The following is a 23,675-nucleotide window of genomic DNA, read 5'->3' on the forward strand; positions in this document are numbered from 1 at the left end:
TTCCTAGGAAATGTATTCAATCTATTTGTTACTATCATAAGTCTGCACATGATAATGTCAGTATTTGAAATGCAACAGATTGTGGTCATTAAAAAAGGTGCAGTTAGGAGGTAAAGGAGCACATTAGAATTATGGATATGCAGCACAGACATTCTATAAAGGTGATGATACATGGTTATTAGAATAGAATAATTGATTTGTGTAAAGAAGTTACTGAACAGAATGTAATTTGTTCAGCTGAGGAAAAAGTTGCTAAGTTCATTGCTACTGCTGCGTAATTCATTCTCGTCATTCTGTCAATTCTAAGTACTATTATTAGCCTGTAATGCTGTTTTATTTTATTTCTTCACTTCCAGGTAACAACTCCCAGAAAACTAGCTCAGCCGTCCCCCCTGGCCCACCTGTCTACGTCGACCTGGCCTATGTGCCCAATCACTGCAGTGCCAAGAATGTGGACCAGGAATTCTTCAAGAGAGTGCGAGCTGCGTATTACGTGGTGAGCGGGAACGACCCAGGCAGCGGTGAGCCTAGCCGTGGAGTCCTGGACGCCCTGCTGGAGGGCAAAGCTCAGTGGGGCTCCAATTTACAGGTATTTACCCTCTGTCTTCATCAGTCCATATGTCCCTCCATTTTTCATATTCTCTGCGTCCAAGTGTGCCCACAATATATGTGCTGTATACAGACAAATGTATAGGGTGTGCACTTAGTGGGCATTTTATTACTGTACATATTTGTACATTTAAAATAAAATACTGTATGGAGACAGTATGGATATTATTTACTTAAACTGTCATTCTAAACTGAAACATCTCATCTGCAGCAGGTACCGTGATATTGAAACAGGGAGGAGGGTAATTGTAAGGTAACAGGTATCACACTTAAGTCCACACCACCTACAATAGGGCGTGGGTTATTTTTTTTGCCTTTATTTGATAGGGACAGCCGAAGATAGACAGGAAAGGGGGGCAGAGAGAGCGGGGATGACACGCAGCAAAGGGCCGCAGGTCGGATTCAAACCCTGGGCTGCTGCAGCAACTCCGTACATGAGTAGCCAGCTCTACCGACTGGGCTAATCGGGCGCCCTGGGCGTGGGTTATCGGTTATCAGTGTAAATGCTTACATAGTTATAGTTATTGTTCTTGGATTGGAAGGCCTTTTTTGCCGATGACTGCCTAGTATACCCAGAACACAAAACACATTTTACCTTGTAGATGGTCTATAGCAGAATATAATGAGAGTCTTCACTCCTGTCTGTAAAGAGAAAGCAAGTACAGCTTATGTGAGCACATTATCAACAAAACCTCAGTCTGGTATCACAGTGCTGTATGTATCGTATACTGCCAGGTTCTGTAAATCCTGGTTTCTTCTGTGACACTGTTACACCTTGGAACAAGACATAATGTGTTACGGAGGTTTAGAAGTCCTGGTGGGCAGATTGTGTTAGCTTTGAACTGAGGTTAGCAGTTTCCACTCGTTTCCAGTCTTTGCGCTAAGTCCTGAAGCCAGCTTCATATTCAATGTAAAGATATGACTGAGTGGTATTTATCTTCTCATTCAGCTGTTGGCCAGAAAGCAATTTCCCAAAAACGTTAAACTGCTGTTTAAATATCCATTCATGAATTTGTTCAACCAGTTATCTTCATCATTTATCTCTTATCGCCTTTATGTGCTCCCCAGTATCTTCCACCTCATTTTGTTTCCTTGTGTCCCGGTCAGGTGACTCTGATTCCGACCCACGACACGGAGGTGACCCGGGACTGGTACCAGCAGACCCATGAGAGGCAGCAGGATCTGAACATCATGGTTCTGGCCTCAAGCAGCACCGTAGTCATGCAAGATGAGTCCTTCCCTGCCTGCAAGATCGAGTTCTGAGCTTCATGAGCCCCGCTGTGCTTTCCCCCTCCCTGTCATCTGTTCTCACCGGAGGTAGAGCGAGAGTGATGGCACTCTCTGCTTCTTCAAAGCTTCTCGCACTCTCATGGTACCTGTCTCAAACACATTTGCTGCAGTCCTCAATACACTAGATTCTGTTAGCTGAAATCAAAGTCAAAACTCCAGGTTTATGCTCTGTGTGACGGTGGGGTTATCATGCAAACAAGAACTTACTTTATGTTTGTTTTCTTCTGTGAGTTAGCCGTCTGCCCTACCACGCCACTTATATTAGCACTAACAATTGTGATAAAAAATGAAAATCATTTTCAATAACATAATCACACTTAACAGCTTTCTTTGCCTCATTAAACAGACCAATGGACATCATTATCCCATAAATGCATAATGCCACAGTTAATCTATAGATTAGACAGGCGTAGTTCTTAAACTGTTGGCTCTAATCACAAATTTAATTTCTCATCCAAAGGGAAAAACAAGTGCCAAAACACTGGTAAAACAGAAATTTGTATGAGTTAACTTCTCCAAAATGTGTCCTAAATGAATCAGTGATCAATCATTTGTGAAGATATCATGCATAGTGTTTTAAGAAGGGTAGAAATCTTTAATTCTTTCATGAAGCTTTTTTTTCCATCAGTGCACATGAAAAAACTCATCCTTTGCAATTCTGCTCATGCTACAGTAGTTTTGGATTAACTCAATAATGACATAAATTGATGTTATGTTAAAAAAAAAAATGCACAAAAAAATGTTCCTTCTTGTCATTTGTGGTGAAGTTTTAGGAGGTGCCTGAAGTTGACACTGTTTCAGCTTTCACAGCTTTGCTGGTGCATGATGCTTGCGTTTTAGCTCGGACACTTACAGAACTGCATAGGGTTAATCCTTTCTTTAGCCAGCCTTCAAGTGTGGAATGCAGTTTAGTGTAGATAGGTTACGACACTGTTTGGCTGTCTATGCTCAAGTGAATTCAATAGGCGCCAGGCAAAGGAAAGATGTTTGTACACTAATCATATCTCTGCTGGATGTAATGGTTCCTCTAAGTCTTTATCATGGTCTTTGTTGGTTGTATGTACTCCAGTATACACATAGGGTAAATGTTTCTATATCAATACAGAGGTTATGTTAAATAAATTATATATTTTGTGATGATGCAGCAAATTATGATCTAAGACGAATGCAGCGTTTTTTGGATCTTGCATTTAAGAAGGCTTAATTAACAATTCTGTCATTTCCTCCTGTTCAGCTACATTTTACTGTCTCTGTCAATATCACAAAGCGATCGACAAAACAAGCAGTGACTGTGACAAATGTAGCAATGAAAGCTCGTCCGCTTGTCCCTTCAGAGGGAAGGTCACGCCATTTTTATATTTATTATTGGGGTAATTTTTCAGGAAAAGAAAATAATGTGAAGTGTGTTACAGGAGGCTTCTTTCATGTGCCTTTAGCTTGTGGTTTTGGAGAGAGGGGGATATTTTAAGGACATGTCAGCCATTTTGAGGCAGAGCCAGAAACCAGGGTAAATCAAAGAAACCAAGTACACGGCTTTGAAATAGAGGACCAATCATTTCAAACGGTACACGCACAAACCATATCCACACCAAGGACACTTTGAAATAGTATACTAATATGGAAATAACTTTGGAGCTCTGTAATACAATTAAGCATTAATTCTGCACATCCTGAAATGCCATTTAGCCAAACCAATATGAATGTTTTCAAGCAAGGTATTGCACCAAATAGGAATGTACTTTTCTGAGGTGGGAGAGAGGAGTTTAGAAGATGGATTTTTGTTTGTAGTTGAAGCACAGAGAGTTAGCTAGTTAATATAAAAACAATTACCTAATCTTAATCCCAGAGTAATATCTATAGAATGAGCATGAATGTGATGGTTATGATTGTACAGGACGCATTATAAATAGGAACGTCTCTGAAGTAGTTTTGTGTGTGCCTGTGAGTATATGATACACACCGAGTAGCTGTTTTCAGTATGAAAGGTCTTTCTGCTTGTTCACGGCCAGATTCGAGAGAAGCTCACATTATATTTACAAGTTTTATTTCTTCATTTATATCAGATAAGTAGTATATTTGCAAGTAATTCTGGTTTCATGTTCTTTAAATTTGTGCTGAGAAGCAATTCTGAATATTTTTTTTTTTTTTTTACATTTAATTTTTGTCTAAATAGGAAATACATTTCTGCCAAGATGGCTCATCACATACTTATTATTTTTGTTTTGTGAAGACTGATTTGAGGCTGGGGGACCAGCTAGGCTGGGCGAGGCATGGGGAGGCTTGGATTTTCAGAAAGGACTTTGTTCGTGCTATTGATGACAGACTGATTGTCAGGTTGTTGTCAACTAAAAGCAGGGACAATCCTCTGCTTGTAGAGATTAAAGTCACTTAATTCTTTCCCTAAATCTGATTTAAAATACGGAACAAACTCCACAGAAGGCTGGAGTTTGTTGTCAACTTGTGCTAGCCTGTGACCAGTGCCATTTTCTTTCCCTGTAAAACTCATAACGCTCACACTACCTTATACCTCATCTTCCAAAGCCTCCATGCTCTTTGCTCTGCCTGGCTTCCCTTTAGTTTTACCATGTATGCACTGTGTAAGAGGCAGACATAGCTTTTCTTATCCCACTGGGGAGAATCTGAGTTTGATGCAGGTTGTATATTAAACAGCTGGGCACGCACAAGTACACACATGCACGCACACACTAGTGTGGAGGGAGCTGATTAACTGAGGGCCACGTGTGCACACTGAGGGGACAGTGAAGGTTCAAAATGACTCCCTTGAAAACAGTTTAAGTGTTTGTTAAGCAATCGATCAAGCAAAAAGTCCTTTTCACCCCTTGTTCGATGCTGTCTGGAAATATGTCCAAAAAGCCAGCAAGAAGCTTTTTAATGTATGGATCAGATTTTGTGGATGGTCTAAAATGTTGTACTGTCTTTGAATAATGTTTTTAAGTTGGCAGATTCCAAATACCCGGCCTTGAGATTTTCAAGGCATCAGTAGAACGCTGTGAATCACTCAATACTGAACTGTGTGACTATAAAGAAGCTGAATGCACTATACAGGAGATCTATTTTTCTGAATGTAGAGTTGGTACTACCATGCGAATGCTGCTGGATCAAAACAATAGACAAAAAATAAATGAATAAAAACAAAAAAAAAAACAAAAAAAAAACATTTACACCAACCTAGACATAAATAAATTTTGGGAGCACAGAATGAGGGCACATGCTGCTTTCTGTTTTGACAAATTGTCATTTCAGTTGTGGTTCTGCCCCAGAGGAGGAGGAGAGTTTGACGTGTCAGAAAGCAACTGAGATCCCATAAAGAACATTAACAGTAACATAGAAATACTACTAACTGCAGCTGCAACTTTTTCCTTTTCCTGAAAATGACTTGAAACACATGCAGACTCAAAAACCATCAATAAAATTAAACAAATACTACATGTACATTTATGTACTGTACACAGATTTGTACATATTGCTTTGGAGAACAAATCTGAAAAATATAACAATCTTATCATTATTGTGATAACTGTTCATTTTAGATTTTTAGTGACAGTGATCTAAGTGATCAAAACTGCTAACTACTCTTCGAACCAATAAAACTATACAAAACGCTGACAAGATACAGAATGAAAAAAGTGCATCTTTCAGTTTAATTTCATCACCATACCTGCATTAAAATGAAGAAATCATTTGATCACGATATGGTGTCCTCTGTCCATCTAATCTCTCTGCATGTGATTTATTTAGTTATAATCCTGAATGTAATTGTTTAACATGGAAATAATAATAAAAAATACAATGCTATTTTAAAGAGGTATATTTGAAAAAAGCTAATTGTCTTAACTGGTACTGAAATGACCTACAGTAATATAATACTGGGCTGTGCTTTTATTGTTTGCCCTATTAACATGTTAAGAAGACGCTGTATTGGTAGTTCTGTTTGATTCTCTCTCTCTTTTTTTGCATTGTATTAATCTTAGTTATGTTTTTCTTCCTCAGTGCAATATTCAATATCTCTCTGTCTCTTTAAATCTAACTGGTAAAACTAGAACTACTGCAGATTCATTGTAAAAGGGAAACAGCCTGGTGATCATCAATTAAAGTACATTGAAATCTAAATGTGTGTCATGAGTTTATTGTTTGTCTCTTTTGTGTCTTTACAGGTCACTTTATTTATGCAGAATTTTAGGGAGTAACAAAATACATATTTATTGAATTGTTAAAACTTGTTACAGTAATCACATTAAGATTAAATGGTTAATCTAACTTGTCATCAAAGACTAAACAAGACCTCTGGGTACAATGTCTGTACAAAACATCCTGGCAACCTATTAAAGAGATTTTGTGAAAGAAGGATAGTCATCTTAGTTTTTCAGAGAGATACTTTTTGTGCACCGACTGATGTTACATTTATATTTTTCGACTATAACACATTTTCTACATGTTAAAGGACCTTTTTGGGATTAAAATTAAAAATGATTTTTGGGGAGGTGAATTTGTATAACCAAGGCTGCAATGCCAAAATGCCAACCCAAAGACACAAATCTATGAGGATCTTTGAAAACCCTGCTGAGTAACATTTGGCTCTGATGAGAACAAAAAAATAATATGTCACCTGAACCAAAGAACAGATATGGTTCATGTATAATCTTGTCTACTTCAGTAGCTTGCAGAAGCGACCAGGAAAAGCAATATGGAGCCATTTTGCTTTTGAGGGGACTGGTGACCAGATATTTGCTTTTGTTAATAAATACATAATTATAAACTGCTTGTATAAATGAACCAATCTCAGAAGAGTCAGGAGTAATTTGTAGCGTGATGGAGAGATATTTTTTAACGTTGCCAATTCATCACAGACTACAGAGAACAATACCCAGCATGACGAGAAGGAGATAATGGATATATTTCCTCCAAGAGAATTGTAATCACCACTTTAAAATGAAAACAAATTGGGATGTAAAAAAGATTAAACTATAAATGAATTTGCAAAGTCAGGCTCTAATACACCGTCAGTGAAGCAGCTTCAGGCATCAAAGACATTAAATAACTGACTGATTGAGCACTTGATACAAAAATCTACTGTATAGTATGAGAAACCTATGTATTTTATACTGATAAATTATTGCTACTTAGTCTCAAAAATGTTAAATTACGACCTGAACGTAACAAAGAGGTTGCTGATGTACAGTGTGTGTAATAGTGATCAACTAATACACGTTGTTTGAAACTGATACAGATACTCAAGAGATCAAAAGCAATCCATTAATGATGTACCGTATCGACTGTTAGTGTCTTTTTGCATAATTATTATATTATATCATTATAATTATATTACTTATACATGCCAAAATACCATTAAAAAAAATAATCATCTGTCTATTGGAATGGACCAGAAGGGAAACGAACAAAGGAATACATTTTCCCATTATTTTATCCTGAATGTTCTGATTTGATTGATACAGTCAGGTTATAATGCATTCTATTGATTGATAATATACACAGAAAATTAAACTCAGGAAATTTTGCACATACTCTGAAGATAATTTAATGTCTAGATACTTCACTTTGTTAAAATAATACAAACTCTATATGCAATGTGGAGAAGGATCTATTAGAATATAATATCCATTGTTATGTTTTCATTAGTGTATAATAATTTGAATATGCCTGAATTAATAAATAATAATAATCCTATTTTTTTGCTTTATTTGGGCGTTCTCATTAAGTGTGATTAGTTGCAGCTGGTGGACAGAAAATTTGTTTTTAGGGACCAAATATGACTTTACCATGCTGGGGAACAAGTGGCAAATAAGCCTTCAGACTCGTTTTGTTTTCTTAAAGGACCAGTGTGAAGGATTTAGTGACATCTAGTGGTACAGCTGGAGATTACAACCCCCTTGCCTCAAAAAGGCAAAAGGCCTTTGGGTTAAAATCTTAAATTGCCCAATACTTTGGTTTATGATCAAATACATTTCCATCAGCATGTTGCCACTGTCACTGTGAGCATATTAGCATGCTGACTGTAGCATTTAGCCCAAAGCAAAGCCTGAAACAACTTTTATGAATGAATGATTGTAAAAGTGACAAAAATGTCATTATACTTAAAAGCAAAGGTGTTACTTTACTTCATTAACAATGTCTCTCAACTTGTGTCTTTTTACAGTTTCTGCCCCCTGAAACAAAAACTACACTAATCATCTTCTTCACTTATCCACAGCTATAAGACTAAACTTCCTAGTGCACCAGTGTATCACTTTTTCTTGTTAAGTTTAAAGAATTTTGGCTTAAAGGTCCAGTATGTAGAACGTGAACGCCCCTATCTACAGCCAGTGTTTGTTTGTCCCTTCTGGGCTACTGTAAAAAAAAAATAATAATAATAAAATGGCGGTTCAACATGGCGGATTCATGGAAGGCAAGGCCAGCTCAATCTAAGGGGAAAAAAAAATCCTAGATTCAGGTGATTATACAAGAATGAAAACATCATTCATATAGATATGAATATAATAGTTTTTTAAAATATATTTTTGGGGCTTTTTTATTGCCTTATTATAGAGACAGCTGAAGATAGACAGGAAAAGGGGGACAGAGAGAGGGGATGACACGCAGCAAGGGGCCGCAGGTCGGATTCGAACCCTGGGCCGTTGCAGTAAGGACTCAGCCTCGGTACGTGGGTCGCCAGCTCTACCCACTGAGCTATCCGGGCGCCATAATATTCCATTTCTGCCAATAAATCCTCCTGAATGTTACACACTGGACCTTTAATGTGACCTTTCCATCAGTTTTATCTTTTAAAAATGACAGAAACAGAAGTCATTATGCTAAAAACCAAATGTCTTATCTTATTACTTCATTTGTCTCCTAAATTGTTTCTGCCCTCGGAAACAAAAAACTATAAGTAGTTAAAAATAAAGCCGTAAAGTTGTTTCTGCCAAACTTTGAAATACCTTTAAGTCCTGTGCTTCAGATTTATGAGATGAATCCCATCTGTCACAAAACATTAAACACCACCACCCCAAAAAAAAAATCCTACCTTCACAGGTTTTTGTGAATAAAAGCTTAATAGTCTTGTACAAAACTGAGTTTGCAGTAAATCTGTGTTTGAGGTGTGGAAATGAGCCGTTTGCTTCAGCGCTGGAGACAACAGGCTCGGTCAGTGTGTTGATCGGCTTTGATTTGTCAGGTGGAAAGATGAAAGAGAAGTTATGCTTCAGCAGCGCTGCTCGATCCTCACTCTCCCCCTCAGCAGTTTCCCAGCTGATATTTACAGATCTTTGACTACAGCAGTGAGGGAAAGAGAACAACTCAGTAAACTTTAAAAAAACATCAACTCCACACTCCCTGAGGGATGGGAGGAACAGATCAATTTGGACTTGATGGATCCACACCTCAACCTGCAGCTGTAACACACTCTGCATTCATTTCAGCTGGTGATGAATGGGTCCTAATTTATCTTTGTATCTCATTTTAATTTCTCTTCCCCTGCAGTAAGTGTGTCAGCCTCCAACCTCTCACTCTGAAAGAAAAAGAGTGAAATACAAAAAGAAAGAACAAATTTGGCCTGTTCTCTCGTGTTGGCAGTCCCTCTAACCTTGGACGCTATATGCTATTATATGCAGTTTGGGTCTCTAGTGGGGTGACCAAGCCCACACATTGCTGCTCGGCTGCCACATCGCCAGGCAAAACAAGTCCCCTCTCTCCTCGGCAGCCCTCCACCGGTTACCATGACGACACATTTTGACTTTAGAAGAGGCTTTATGGGGGAGTTGAGGACAAGGCGTGGGTGTGGAAGTGGCACTCAAGGTCTAACTAGACACCTTCCTGCCTTCCTGTCGGGGTTTGGATGGAGACTAGATGAGGGTAATTCTCTCATCAGCACAACTAGTAGTTACTCTCCTCGCTCGTCTCTTCCTCCCACTCCTCTCTTTGCATTTGTATTTCAGGCCATTAGCTGAGTGCAAGCTAAGTCACTGAACAGCAGGAAGGAAGTCAGTGGTTTGGGACACAGTGACCTCCAGTTGAAAACACACATGTAAAAGGAGATGTGACTGAAGGAATGAAGTAAGAGCTAAGAGGAGGCATAAAGGGATTTTTAGAGCAGATTGGAAAAGATTTGTAAACTTCAGTCTGTGGCTTATTTTTCTATTTCTCCACCTTTATCTCTTAAGACTTTTGTTTTTATCTTATTTCCAGCGGTCAGAATATCATGCCAAGAGCACACCCAATTAATCTTTTAATCTTATATTTGACCTCATTCATATAGTGCAGGTGTTATAAATATCTTGACCTTATTTATCTACTCGCCCCTCCCTAAAGCAGCTAGAAGCAGCTTTTGTCTTTAAGACAAAAATGTTCTCAAAAATGTAGTTTACAATCTGTCTATAATATTATCATCATGATTTTCCATATTCTAATTTTGCTATTTTGGTTTATATACACACGATATCTATTGCAAGTCTGTCCTGGGAGAGGAATCCCTCCTCTGTTGCTTGCTTCCCATTTTACTCTCTGTTAAAGAATTTTTTAAAATCCAAATCAAGGGTCTAAAGATAGAGGGTGCTGTATGCTGTACAGACCGTAAAGATCCTTGAGACAAATTTGTGATATTGAACTATATAAATAAAACGGAAAGCTGATGAAGTTATTATGTTGATATTTTGTAATAGTTTTCAATCTTTGCCTGGTGGAGACACACTGGTAAGACAACATCCCCTCCACCACTTCTCACTTGTTGCAAGACAACAACAAATCTTGAACTGACTCATTGTCACTCAGTAGCGCTGAGCAGTGGAGCTCCTCACACTGGTGACTGAGAGCACTGTTGTCAGCTCAGGTGTGACACACAAGATGTTACTTATTCATTAAAAGACAGCAAACATCACAGAAGGAAAAACAATGATACAACTCAGTCTTAAATCATAAATAAAGGCTGCTATGGGACTAGTTTTGTACCGAACCAGCAACATACTGAACTTACTAGTGAACTAGTGAAACCAGCACCAAATGTCTCAGCCACCTGAACAGCGACGCATTCGCTTACTGTTGAACCTACTGGAGTGCAGTTGAAAGGAAATACAACCACTTAGCAACAACATAGTAACTATGAATCTTGACCTGAATAAAACTATTCAAATCAGTCAAATGAGAATAATTTCCACCTCTAGCATCAACACTCGCAAGATAGCAGGCAGCTCACACATTAATATACATTATGTAATTAAGCTATATATAACTTTCTCCAATAATTTATCTGTAATCATGGAGACAAGCATCATTTAAAACTACTATAATAATAATCATCATCTCCTCCACAGATAGTACAGAATATTCTTGCAGAAATTTAAACTGTTTAAGCTTTTGACTAATCCCAGGTCACCTGCTGTCCCACAATGTTTTGTGGGGGCATTTGACTTAAATAGCCACCAAATAGGGCCATAAACAGCATCCAGTGGGTCTCCACCTGTAGAGACCTACTGGCCTTTTCAATAAACATTGTATTTGATAACATTTCTTAAGACTGAGCTGTAAAATGTTTGTAGGCAGCTGGATTAATGATATATTTTTTCCCTTTCTGACTCCGCTACAGTGAGTACAACTTGATAAAGGTCACAAAACTACCTTCAGTCATCGTCTGAGCACTGTGAATGAAAGTAGCTACTGTACTGTATTGAAGCATGAGAGAAGGGTTTGTAACTAAAAGTGTGTGTGGCTGGAAGAGCTGATGGAGACAGACTGAAAAGACATTTGTGTGTGTGTGTGTGTGTGTGTGTGTGTGTGTGTGTGTGTGTGTGTGTGTGTGTGTGTACACGCAGGAAATAAAGCCGAGCGAAAGACTTGCCGTCCAGACAGAATAAATGACATCAGCTTTTGGCTTCCGGTAAGTCGGCGGTCTCTGTCTGTCCCCCTCTCTCCATTCACCCAGCGTTGCTCAGGAGGAGTCAATTACATCTGGGGGCGTCGTCATGGCAACGCATGGGAGCAATAGAGGGAGGCATGAGTCATCACTATTCTTAAGAGCTGTTTGGAGAGGAGAGGAGTGGGAGGGAAGTGGGGAGACGAGAAGAGAGAAAGAGGAGGAGAGAGAGAAATGGGGTGAGGTAAAAAAAAAAAAAAAGACGAGGGGAAGGAAAAAAGAGGAGAATAAGGGGTTGGAGGTAAGATTAAGGAAGAGAAGAGGAGGGGATCTTTCCTATGTTCCTCTTGTTTTTCTCTCTAATAAGGAGAGGAGATGAGACAGGGAAAGAGACAAGGGGAGGAGAAGACACAAGGAGAAAAAAAAAACAGAGAGGGAGGGGAAAGGAGACGTGGAGGGAGAGGTGTGTTGGCAGAGCGGTGACAAGGAGCTTTGTTTATGGAGCAATAACAGGCTTATGTGTCTGGACTGTGGGCCATTTATAAAGACAGACAGACAGACAGACACAGACAGACAGACAGACACAGACAGACAGACAGACACAGACAGACAGACACAGACACACAGACAGACACAGACACACAGAGACACAGACACACAGAGAGACACAGACACACACTTGATAACATATTGAACAATGCGGTCTCTGTTTAATGGATTTTTTTATTACTCCCCCCCAGCCCATCCACCCTCCCCCCTATTCATCTTCCTCTTTCCACCGTTACAGCCCAACCTGAACCTCAAGAGATCGACAGAACTCTTACACACATTAAACCTAGACTTTGTTCTCCAGCAGCCAAACTCATAAAACACACCTCTTTGGCTGACATTAAATAGCACATTAAATAATCACATAAATACACAACTAAAATTACCTACATCAACCCACTGTTAGGTTTAAAAAAAATCATTAGTGCTTCTCAAATCTAAAACTAAAACTCTTCCCATGATGACTAAAAAATATATACATACACACACATTTGTTCTACAGGAGGTGTATCTAGGTTTTGGGGGTCAGTTCATTTGCAATTTAACCAGCTTGAAATGAACAGGGAGTTGTTTTATTTCTCCCATTTATACATAGGTGTCGCAGACAAAACTGCCTGAACATAATCATGGTGCTCTACAATAATAAAACCTCAGGTCTTGGTTTTATGGTAGAGGTTTAATACTATAAAGTTTTGGTCAAAGTAATAAAAGTATTTCTTTGAAGCGTAAACTACTAAATTCACCACTGAATTTATTCCTTTTCAAAATAATTGAAAGTGACTTGACCCCCAGTTCAGTCAAATGTTGATAAAACTAATTTCCATCTGTAGATTCATGATATATCTACCTGAGTCCTCATTAAATCATTAGAAATAATCATTTGATTAATTCAACATTAAAATAAACATGTAATTTGGTGTGACAGCAGACACAAACAGGTAGTCGTCCTTATGTAAAAGTACATGTATACTATTCACTTAATCAAGTGGTTCTTCCCTTTAATTCCAAAATACTACTATACCACAGATCTTCTTGAAATAAATTGTGATTTGTAAACCCCTACAAAATAATAAAAATACAGCAGGAAACCCACAGTGTCTACAATACTCTCTTAAATATTTCTCTTAAAGTCATTTAGAGGCACATTTACAGATAAATTGTGTTTCCACTGAACAGCAGACTACCATTGAAAAGACTAATACAGTTTGATCAAGCTGGCTCGGGTTTTACACTTTACATTTACAATACCTGTATCTCAAAATGGAGTCTTGTTATTTTGGTTGTATGAAGTAAACTGAACGTACTGTAGCAGGTACCAAAGCGGGCCAAAGTATAACTTTAAAATCCTCTCAAGACTAATCAGTTTGTAATCTCTGAAATCATAAAAGTGCCCGATATTTGCATGATGTTTATCTTCATATATCAGATTTATGTTCAGAATAGCCTCAGATTAAGGTCCATTCTTTAGGAATTTATTCTGCAACCTCATCAAGCAGATTCACTTTTATAAACCAGAAGTGTGCAGTGGTCAATAATGTGTATATATTTTTTAAGGAATAGTCTTAAATGGACTTATTTGCTTTTTCACCAAGAATTAGATGAAAGGGTTTATACCGCTCGTGTCTATATGCTAAATATGAAGCAAAATGAAGCTAAGCTAACTGGCTGCAAGCTGTAGCTTCATATTTAAGACAGATGAGAGTGGTATTTTTCATCTCATCTCAACTGTCTGCAAGAAGGGAATAAGCGTATTTTGCTATACTATTCCTTTAGGCTTTAACTTTCAGCCTTTTTACAGACATTAGCAGCTGAAACACACCACAGACTGTTCATCAAAGTACTAAATTTAACTTGAATTTCAAAAAACAACTCCCTGTTTTGTGTCAGTGTTGGCTGCGACTGGCCAGCCACATTTCTGCCTCAAAACAGTGAGGATGAAAAAATAAAACTATTTCAAATGCAAATCAGTGACAGTTAACACTTTGTCTGTAATGCATTTCAGTCGTACATGTCTAAGGTCAAAACTGACACAGCTGTGTGTCATACATTTAGTAGAACACAAACAGCAGGCACTGTTGTTGTTTTGGCATAGGCAGCATCCAAATTAAACTAAAGGCACAACCGGTGTGAATGTTGGCTCGAAGCACTGTTACTCAGTCTGAGCTGGTTTGTGAATGTGTCGGCAAACTGAAGAGGAGGACGGACGTGGTGACAGATGAGTGACACTGTTGAAGGTCCGGTTTGTTGTCTCTTTCCAGCGAGAGGGTGTTGTGATCAGATGTACGAAGGGTGCAGCAGAAGAGTCCGTGTACAGTTTGAGTGATTATATTTACAGTCCGACTGCTTGGACTCGCTCCAAAGTCAGCATCCCCTCCAGTGTTTGTTGTGAATGTGAGCAGAAGGGCAGGGGAAAAGATGAATGAAAGCACAGAGAGGCAGACAAACAAGTCTTCAGATTGTGCCCTTAGATACCCAAAAGTCCTTGTGTTTTTCCAGACAGACCGTCTACTCACTGAAGCTGAAGTTCATGCCGGAGCTCTCTGTGATTGGGGAGGAGGGACCTGCACTGGATACAGCACTCGAGGGGATACTACCATCTTTAAAAAAAACCACATACAATTCAGTCAATTATCTCTGTTAATGCACTCACAGATCATACAAAATAACTCTGACCTCAACCTGAAAACAGATTAATTCCCTGGAACAACACCTACATTTTATTGAAGTATTAATCTCATTACTTGCTGTCCCTTACGCCACCCTGGGTCTGAGTGTGAGTTGTTACTGTGTGTGCATCAAGTGGAAGGACACAAACTGAACAAAGAGGGAGTGATGTGGCACAAAAACAGGAAAGCAACAGCATCATCCCCTCACCACCTCATCTTCTGTTGCCATGGAGAACTTTATAAACACAGTTTTTGGGGGGGTTTCATAAGTCATGCCACATGTACCTCAATGTGTGTATCTAAAATATACTCTAATCATTTTAGACTAAGATTACTTGTAGTGCATTCATTAGTCAATATAATAATTTACATTTAAGGCTATTTTACACCCACGACAGTGCCTCCACTACAAATGATTCACACTTCAGTTTTCTCAATGACTGTCTGAGTGACACAGGACTGTAACTGCAGGACAGCCAATAGGAGAACAAACATTGTCACACCATCCGCAGAACAAGTGTCATATTCATCCTGATGTAACCTCCACCATCTCTGCCTCCACACCGTGTGATAAATGAGGCTAAATGAGTTATCGGCTGTCACGGCAACCCAGATCTGGAGCAGGTACTGACAGGATGGAGGAAGACAGAGATAAAAAGCCACCCAAAGTGCGCACAATGCAAATAACATACACAAGTGGTGGATGAGAAAGGTGGAAGCACGAGAGCTAGAAATATAGGACAGTAGACGCTTCATCAATCAGCTGGCAGGAGGATAAATGAATCACCTCGCCAAAAAAGAAGACAAAAAGAACAGATTGAGGAAAAGAGGAGAGGAGGAGAAGAGGCCACCCTCGACATTAAAAAGGAGGGGCTCAGTTGTTAAAGGGGCTGTGATGTTCTCCAAGAGTCCTATTTTAGTTTAGTTTTCTAACTGATCCCACAGGGTGGCCTGCCATACATTTACATCCTGCTCTTATTCAGCTTCTATGATAGTTTCTAGACTTTTTGAGGGGACTTTTTTCTTTAAATGTGTTTACTAAAATACAGCTAATTTTGTAAAAAAAAAAAAAAAAAAGGAGGTGGTTCAGGAAGAAGACCCAACTTCCAACTTACCTAATATGCACATTAGTCTAGATCATGCTCTTACCCAGAGAAATGTATGGTCATTCAAGTTGGTGTTCAGAGTAGCAGTGAAGCATTTAATTGATTTGAATCTAATTTATCTCCAACAATTTTGATAAACAATTAATCATTAAAGCTTAGGAGTTCATTCTTGCTCTGTAATCATCAGTTAATAAAAGAATCCCAAGTCAGTTCATCATTTTTGTTTATAAAACAATGAACTGAAAGAAAATATACATAAACTAAAAATAAATGTTGGAAAAAAACAACCAAACAGTCTGCCATCACTGATTAGTACATGAATTGTTTTGTTTTTACATATAAAGCCTTTTGGCCCATTGTACCTCTTCATGAGGCTGCCGAGTCTGCGTAATTGATCATATTTTTATGTTCACAAACACTGTTTTTTTTTTTTTTCCTCAATTATATTGCCGTTGCCAGCCGCGACAGGTCTGCAGAACACGCTGTGAGCAAAGCGTTCTCTTTTTCACAAAAATAATTTATATATTCATCAAAACAATTCTCAACAGAATCATAAATAAAATGAAATTAGCCATTAGCAGCACGAGTTCTGAGCCTGGTTCAAGGACACATACCTTTTAGCTGATGTGGGACTGAATATGTGGCCTGTTTGATATGATACTATTAGTATTTGTAGCCACAAGGTCATTGCAGACAAACAAAGCCCATCAGGTCACATCTGCTACCATCTACCTGAAGGTCGTGCAGAAGGCCTTTTTATCTTAATCCAGGTTTTGCTGAGCATGCATGGGCTTTTTCAGCATCACTTTGTCGTACAGTTACTAATTTTCACACATGGGAGCTGCTCAGTGCAGTGACTGGGTCTGACCGCAGATCGGCTCTATGGGAGGATTAAAAGCCTTGTTTGAGGCAGAATCTGAAACTGATAGCCACTAAGCAGTGAGAGTATATGAATGAAAAATGTATTATAGTGTCCACTTAGAGATACATGTAGATTTTACCTGCTAGAATGTGGTTTTAAAACCAGTGTTCTTCCTATCCACCCACCCACCCACCCACCCACCCACCCACCCACCCACCCCACACACACACACACACACACACACACACACACACACACACACACACACACACACACACACACACCACACACACACACACACACACACACACACACACACACACACACACACACACACACACACACACACACACACACACACACACACACACACACACACACACACACACACACACACACACACAGCAGTAAGAGCTCTCAATCCCAGCACCAAAAGTCATGTATCAGAAGAGATAGAAGCAGCCTTGCATACTGCATATGTCAACAAATCGTTTAAACACTCACGCCACAGCGGCTGGCTCGGTGGCCGAAGAGATGTTTCAGATCCAGAGGAAGACAGAGGCTGCTGAGGGCTGTAGAGAGACGTCTGGCTCTGGGAGTCAAACAGGCTGGAGAGCGCTGTAGTGAAGACGGGAAAAACAACACTGAGATCAGTTTCCAAAGGTCATAATACTGAGTTCAGTTTATTTAATGGAACCACAGTGCAGTATTTGATACTTCCAGAGTTGCTGTTGCCTCTACTCTAGCGTATCCTATATATTAATACTTTAAGCATTAATATACGGGTGTTAACATCTGTATCACATCAGGATTATAGGAATTTTAGCACATAGACCTCAATTTTAAAAAAGGGACAGAAAGGAATAGGACAAGTTAAAATCAACGTAAATATTCATCAAATATACTATTTGGTCAGAGTATTAAGCACTTTGCATCTTCCCTGATGTTCCTGTGTCATTCATTCATCATTTTCTTGTTTGTCTTGAGGAATTTTTGCCTTCAGTCTGTGAATCACATGATCATTTACATCACAACAACAAATGTCCAAGCAAGACTGCCTGTATTTTAAATCATAAATACTCAAAATGCACCTCATAATAGAAGTTTTAAAGCAAACATATCTTACAAAATAGCTCAAAGGATTCAAAGGATTAAAAAAGATACATTTTACAAATACATTAATAACATTAACACTTTTCTCACCTGGCCAGAATCTGCAAAGGCACCTCTCTTTTAATTCAATAATTTGAAATAAATTGGCATACTTCATGTGTTTAAAATAGTTGCTGCACTGGAACTGGAAAAGCTTTAGTCTCCATTTCATAACTGGTGAAGAACTAAACTAAAGAAAGGCAGACTAGCAGGTATACAATAGTTATTGCTGCTTCACTATGCAGGCCTACCTTTCATGGTTTTGGCATGGGCTTCGCTGCTGCTCTCACACACCGTGTTGAGGAACTCGTCCACCTGCTTCAGTGAGAGTGAGTTGTGCAGCGTCTCCAGTGGGTAGATAGAGGGCACCATGGAGCAGCCTTCAAACCCTGCAGCACAGAAAGGAGAGACAGAAACACATCCGATCGTACCACTTCTCCATCAGATGGAAGAGAAGGAGGAGTGGTGACACTATTGCTCTCTCTCTGTGCATGTTGGATGTCCTCCAGGTGTCTGCTCATTCTCTCAATGTCATACTGACAGGGCCCGACATCTGGCAGACATTTTTATTTGTTAACTAGCCATACAGACATTTAGGCTACTGTACGATCTAAAAATTAGTGGCTTGTTACCTTCTACAGTGGCTGGTACAGTTTACCTACTGTCTGGCCTTCGACAGTAGCTGCACTACACAAACTTACCAGCCAAAGTTAATGTACACAAACAGAATCGCAATATGTCTGGTGTTCATTTCCTGTTTCGGTTAGAAAGGACCTTATGAACAAATATGGTATGTTCTGATTGTTTGGGAGAGTCTCACATAATGTATATAAGCGGGTGTGGATCAATTCACTCATTAACTTTACCATGTTGACAAAGTGAGACACATTGTGTTCGCTGAATATGATAATCTTTTAATGGATATAAAATACAAAAAGCGGTGGTTAGAATTATTATTATATTAAATTTAATATAATTAATTTATTAATTATAAAAATGACAAGGCCTAAACATCATGTTTTTCAAGAGAGGTTAAAGAGGCTTTTGAACAACACTTCCACCTTCTATTAAAAAAACAAATCTGGTCTTCAAGTGTCCTTGAATGAGACAATAAGTTGAAGTGGACTCTGACCTTTGACCTTAATGATGAGGCAGGTAACACAAATTTGCTCCTTAAGGATCAATTGTATTGCAATAAAGTTTTGAAAATGAATGGACTAGAAGTGAATTGACCACAACCCCCATCTTAAAAGGGTATATAGATTAATTCATACATGTACTGCATATAACTTTCATAAAATGACAAGTTGTGTACAGGATAAGCTGAGAAAGAACTGCTAGAACACAAACACGACTGTGCTATGGCAAGCTGAGTTTTGTACACAAACTTGGAGCAAACACTCAAATAGTCATTCAGTGCAGCCCGACAAAGAACACCATGATGAAGCAAAACCATGAAGAAAAAACAAAAGGGAATGGATGGACGTTGAAGCAGCGCTTCCAATTCATCCATATCCCCAGAGAGCATGCTGGTCAGCCTTGCATTTCTCCATGACTAATGTGCTATGACTACAGATTTGTCCTCCACTACTCCATAAAACAGTTTCTCTAATTTAACAACACAAGCGGAACAAACTGCAGTCAGCACTTAATGGACAGGAACCAGTCAAGGCCTAAAGGGGTAAATAATAATTAAAATAAATAAGTAAATAATATTAATTTAGTGGATCTGCTCATTGTACCTACAAACCTTTTATACACAAGAACACAACTGGTTTTAGGATGCATTTAGAAATCATTAAACACAATTTCTACTGGATGTTGGCCAAAGCTGCTTTGTTTATTAGAAGTAGGATCCCTATTCACCATGAAAAGGTCTTTCTGCCAAAGCTTTGATGACTGTAATATCAGTTTAAGCCAAGCAGGTATGATTTTTCTTCAAAGTCTGTCCGTCAAAGATGTGTAATGCATATTCACATGTTAGAAGATAAGATGGCATTTATTGCCTTTTCCTCCTCCCTATCTTTGCTGCAAGCTTTCCATGTGGATATCAAATTCAGCTCACACACCAGATGCAGTGGGAGCAGAAAACACAAAGGATACACTGCACCATTCAAAGACAACACAACAAAGAAAAGGCAGTGATATTTAAAAGAGCAAAGGAAAACAGTCAGAAGTCAATGTGACAAAGCCAAAAAAGCTCAATCTACTCTACGCCTGTAGCAAATAAAAACATCTGTAACTTTACAGATTGCAATCTAAGCTTTGCCCAGCTCTGTTCAGGTTACACAATGTGCCAAGACTCCACTAACAAAATCAGCAGTTTATGAACAGACCACCACTTAATTAGCCAATTAAAATGAGGGATGAGATGATGACGACCCAAATCTTTCAACACACTCAAATATCTGCCAACTGGCCAGGAAACATATTCTGGGAGTGCTACACTGTATGCTGTGCCTCTGTGCAACTCGGACCCGCTCTCGGTCAAACAGACACAAACCTGCACATCCATATCCTCGAATAGCCAGACCACACTTTGTTTTAGCACTGCGTGCATGCGTAGGATGCCAGACTGACGCAGACTCTCAATTGTACTATGAAAGGAACCGTGTGCGTATCTGTATGACTGGTACAAGCCTGCAGCGGTCAGCGGATGCACAAAGTAGGGCCCAGCCTTACGGTTTCCTACAGAGCTCACTGTTTTGAAGGCTCTTTCTCTAAATCCAATGCTCAGGATGGAGCATGCACACAATGCAGTTAGACAAGCCCAAAACTCTTCCAAAGAAGAGATTGTTTGGCTGGTCATCAAGTGTCCACTCAGCATGCATGTAGAGCAATTAGTTCTCCTTGTGCAGATTCATTTCAACATTTAATTGAAAAATCATTATTAAAGTTTACTGTATTATAAAGAAGCTTTTTCTAGTTCCAGAAATGGCCCAACATGTGTCCAATCATGAGCGAGGAAGGATGGAGGACAAAATACCCTTCAGGACTTAAAGACACAGTGAAATAAAGAAAACGTTTTAATCCTATGTCCTGTGTTAATTGTTCAGTTACCTCTGTTATCACATGTAAGCCATCTAGCAAACTCCTTTGTTTGTATAAAACTGCACTTGACTGCTATTTATTTATTTTTTTATTTTTTTAAATAGGCCAGTGTCAGCCTAAAAGGCTACTTTTCATCTGCTGTCCCTGGCCAGATGTTAAAAAATTACTTTTTTTGAATTTCTCCTACGGGGATCAATAAAGGTACATCTTATCTTAAAAAAATAATAAAATAAAACGCGACAATACAAGATTATAAATATGGACAAAATAGATGGTACATTACACATCCACCAATAACTAATCCTACAGTACAACACATGGTAGTTAACTACAATCTATTGTATATCATGGGTGGTGGTTGAGGTCTAATGTATTAATTTCTCCCCTGTTCTCCTGCTGAACTGCAACGTAGCTGTTGCTCTCAATGATCAAATTCATCTCGTAAATAAACCCAACCTAGAGATTCAGAGTACGTCACATTTCTGAAGATTAAAGCCAACTGCCGTTTCACTGTGAGTTTAAGTACGCAGACAGAAATTGATTTCCAAAGCAGCAGTGTTGCGCCCTCTGGCAGACATGCAAAATAATAAGGAAAAAATAGGAACAGCAGATGTGACAAAGCGAATAGGAGAAAGGATAAATACACAGGCTGACAACCAGACCAATAAAAACGTAAAGCGTTGAATAACAGTAGATGCAAAGCTCAAATGGCAGTAACAGTGTCCCACTTGCCCCAACACTGGCTTAATGGGGCTAGAGGGAGGAAGAGGAGTTAACAGGAAGTACGAGGGATCTACAGAGGCTGACCGTGGAGAGATTCTGGCAGCTCCTGACCAGACATCAGCCAGCTCTTGAGGCGGCGGAGGTGGTAGGGACAGTGGCGAAGGTGGTGGGCCATGGCCCCATCCACAGCCAGAGGGGCAAACCCCAGCAGGGCCGGCTCAGCGGGAAGCCCCCTCAGCAGCTTGACTACTTGGAGCTCGTCTGAGGGCTCTGAGGGACGAGAGGCAGAGCAGGAAGAAAGGAAGAGAAAGTACAGTGGAGAAGAAGGAGCAGGAGGAGTGATAGGAGCTATGCAAGGTAGGCACAGAGCTAAAAGAGCAGTGTGGCGTTAGGATAGCCGATTGTATTTGTGGAGCTGTGTGTCTGAATAGAGAAATTCATCACAGAAAGCACATTCAGTCTCAATCTTGGACTTCATTTGATCAATACCGGTGCTGACCTTTCAGTTATGACTGAAGCAGACCGACTATGGCTGAGCACAACAGTAGTGCCTCAACCATTCACAAACAACTGACACAATCCCACTGTTTCTATTTCAAAACAAACAAAGTTACAACAGAAGATAACCGGAGTTCAAATACAGACAGCAGCAGTAGTCAATAGCAGTCAATCTATGAAATCACAGGTTTAAAAAGGAAACAGTGAGAACACATCAGAAACATAGATCTACTTCACAAAACATGTGAACCAGAGGGTCTTAGAGGCAACTATAATGCTGTTCAAGCACACCATTTTCAAAACCGTAGTCCAAGAAAACCAGAGAAAATCCTACTCCTTGCAGTGGTTCTTGTTTTTATTCATTTTTATCTACACAGAGAGCTGAGAGTGACTCATTGAGTCTGCCATGTTGAACCGCCGTGTTTCTACAGTAGCTACTATAGCTTCCTCTACAGGCTTGGGAGGCCGAGCTGTATAAAAATTCTTACAATCTACAATTTCCCCACTAGATGCCACTGAATCCTACACACTGGCCCTTTAAACAACCACAGTACAGTATGTTAAGCACATATATTCTTTTTAAGGGAATATCATCATTAACAGTAAACAAAGAAACTGCAGGTCACAGAATTAGAAATTTTATTTGAGAGTATTTTATAAGCCAAACTAAAGAAACAAAGCTAAGGAATACCAGCCTGCATAATTAGGTGAAATGTGTTGGGAAATATAAACAAATTTGATTTATATATTGTATTAATCCCTCTTACTAGTGCGGACACCTCCAATAACGAATTAAGATATCTTATACTTTCTTAAGATATTGAACTTAAATACCGGACACTAAGCCACACCACATGTGTACTAACCTACCAACAGTCATCCCTGTGGTTCCCAGTGGTTTGTCCAAACACTTGTCAACGTTATATCAGATTTCAGAATTACACTGACTCCACTTGTCATTCTGCATCAACACGTCAGATGATCCTGGTGCTTGGATTCCTCCTGGTGCTTGGATTCCTCCTGCTAAAGTACAGGCGGCACTAATAAAACTGCCAACACATGCTGGGCTGTTTCTGAGCCATTCATCTAAATCCTAAATACCATTCAGTAATATCCAAATAACCTTTCAGGACATGTGTTCGGCCCTGCGCTGTGTAGTAACATTTAATTTGCCACATCTCAGTCTATGAGAGCCAGCGGGGCTGCCATCAGTGAGCTTCTCCATGAATGATCTCCTCATATAAAGTGGTGGTATTAAACTGCCTCAAAACACGTTTCAAGAAAGTAAAGAATTAATTTTCAAAGTC

The 23,675-nt window shown here is 39.2% G+C and overlaps 2 protein-coding genes across 14 annotated transcripts in view; one reads left to right on the forward strand and one right to left on the reverse strand.

Annotated features, from left to right (window-relative positions):
• Window positions 1-6,030, forward strand: part of map1ab (microtubule-associated protein 1Ab) — a 74,827-nt gene extending 68,797 nt beyond the window's left edge. Inside the window, 2 exon segments of the mRNA XM_051381861.1 lie at window positions 357-589; window positions 1,717-6,030. Coding sequence (XP_051237821.1) covers window positions 357-589; window positions 1,717-1,872 — 389 coding nt within the window. The 3' untranslated portion in view covers window positions 1,873-6,030.
• Window positions 6,031-12,466: 6,436 nt separating this feature from the next.
• Window positions 12,467-23,675, reverse strand: part of ppip5k1b (diphosphoinositol pentakisphosphate kinase 1b) — a 45,340-nt gene continuing 34,131 nt past the window's right edge. For 11 of the 13 annotated variants that reach the window (XM_051381807.1, XM_051381802.1, XM_051381801.1 and 8 more), the window contains 3 exons: window positions 18,348-18,485; window positions 17,449-17,562; window positions 12,467-14,907 (listed from right to left, as the gene is read on the reverse strand). In XM_051381807.1, coding sequence (XP_051237767.1) covers window positions 14,816-14,907; window positions 17,449-17,562; window positions 18,348-18,485 — 344 coding nt within the window. In that variant the 3' untranslated portion in view covers window positions 12,467-14,815. The other 2 variants (XM_051381808.1, XM_051381804.1) reach the window with 2 other exon arrangements.

This window comes from Dicentrarchus labrax, unplaced genomic scaffold (assembly GCF_905237075.1).
Source record: "Dicentrarchus labrax unplaced genomic scaffold, dlabrax2021, whole genome shotgun sequence".
NCBI lineage: Eukaryota > Metazoa > Chordata > Actinopteri > Moronidae > Dicentrarchus > Dicentrarchus labrax.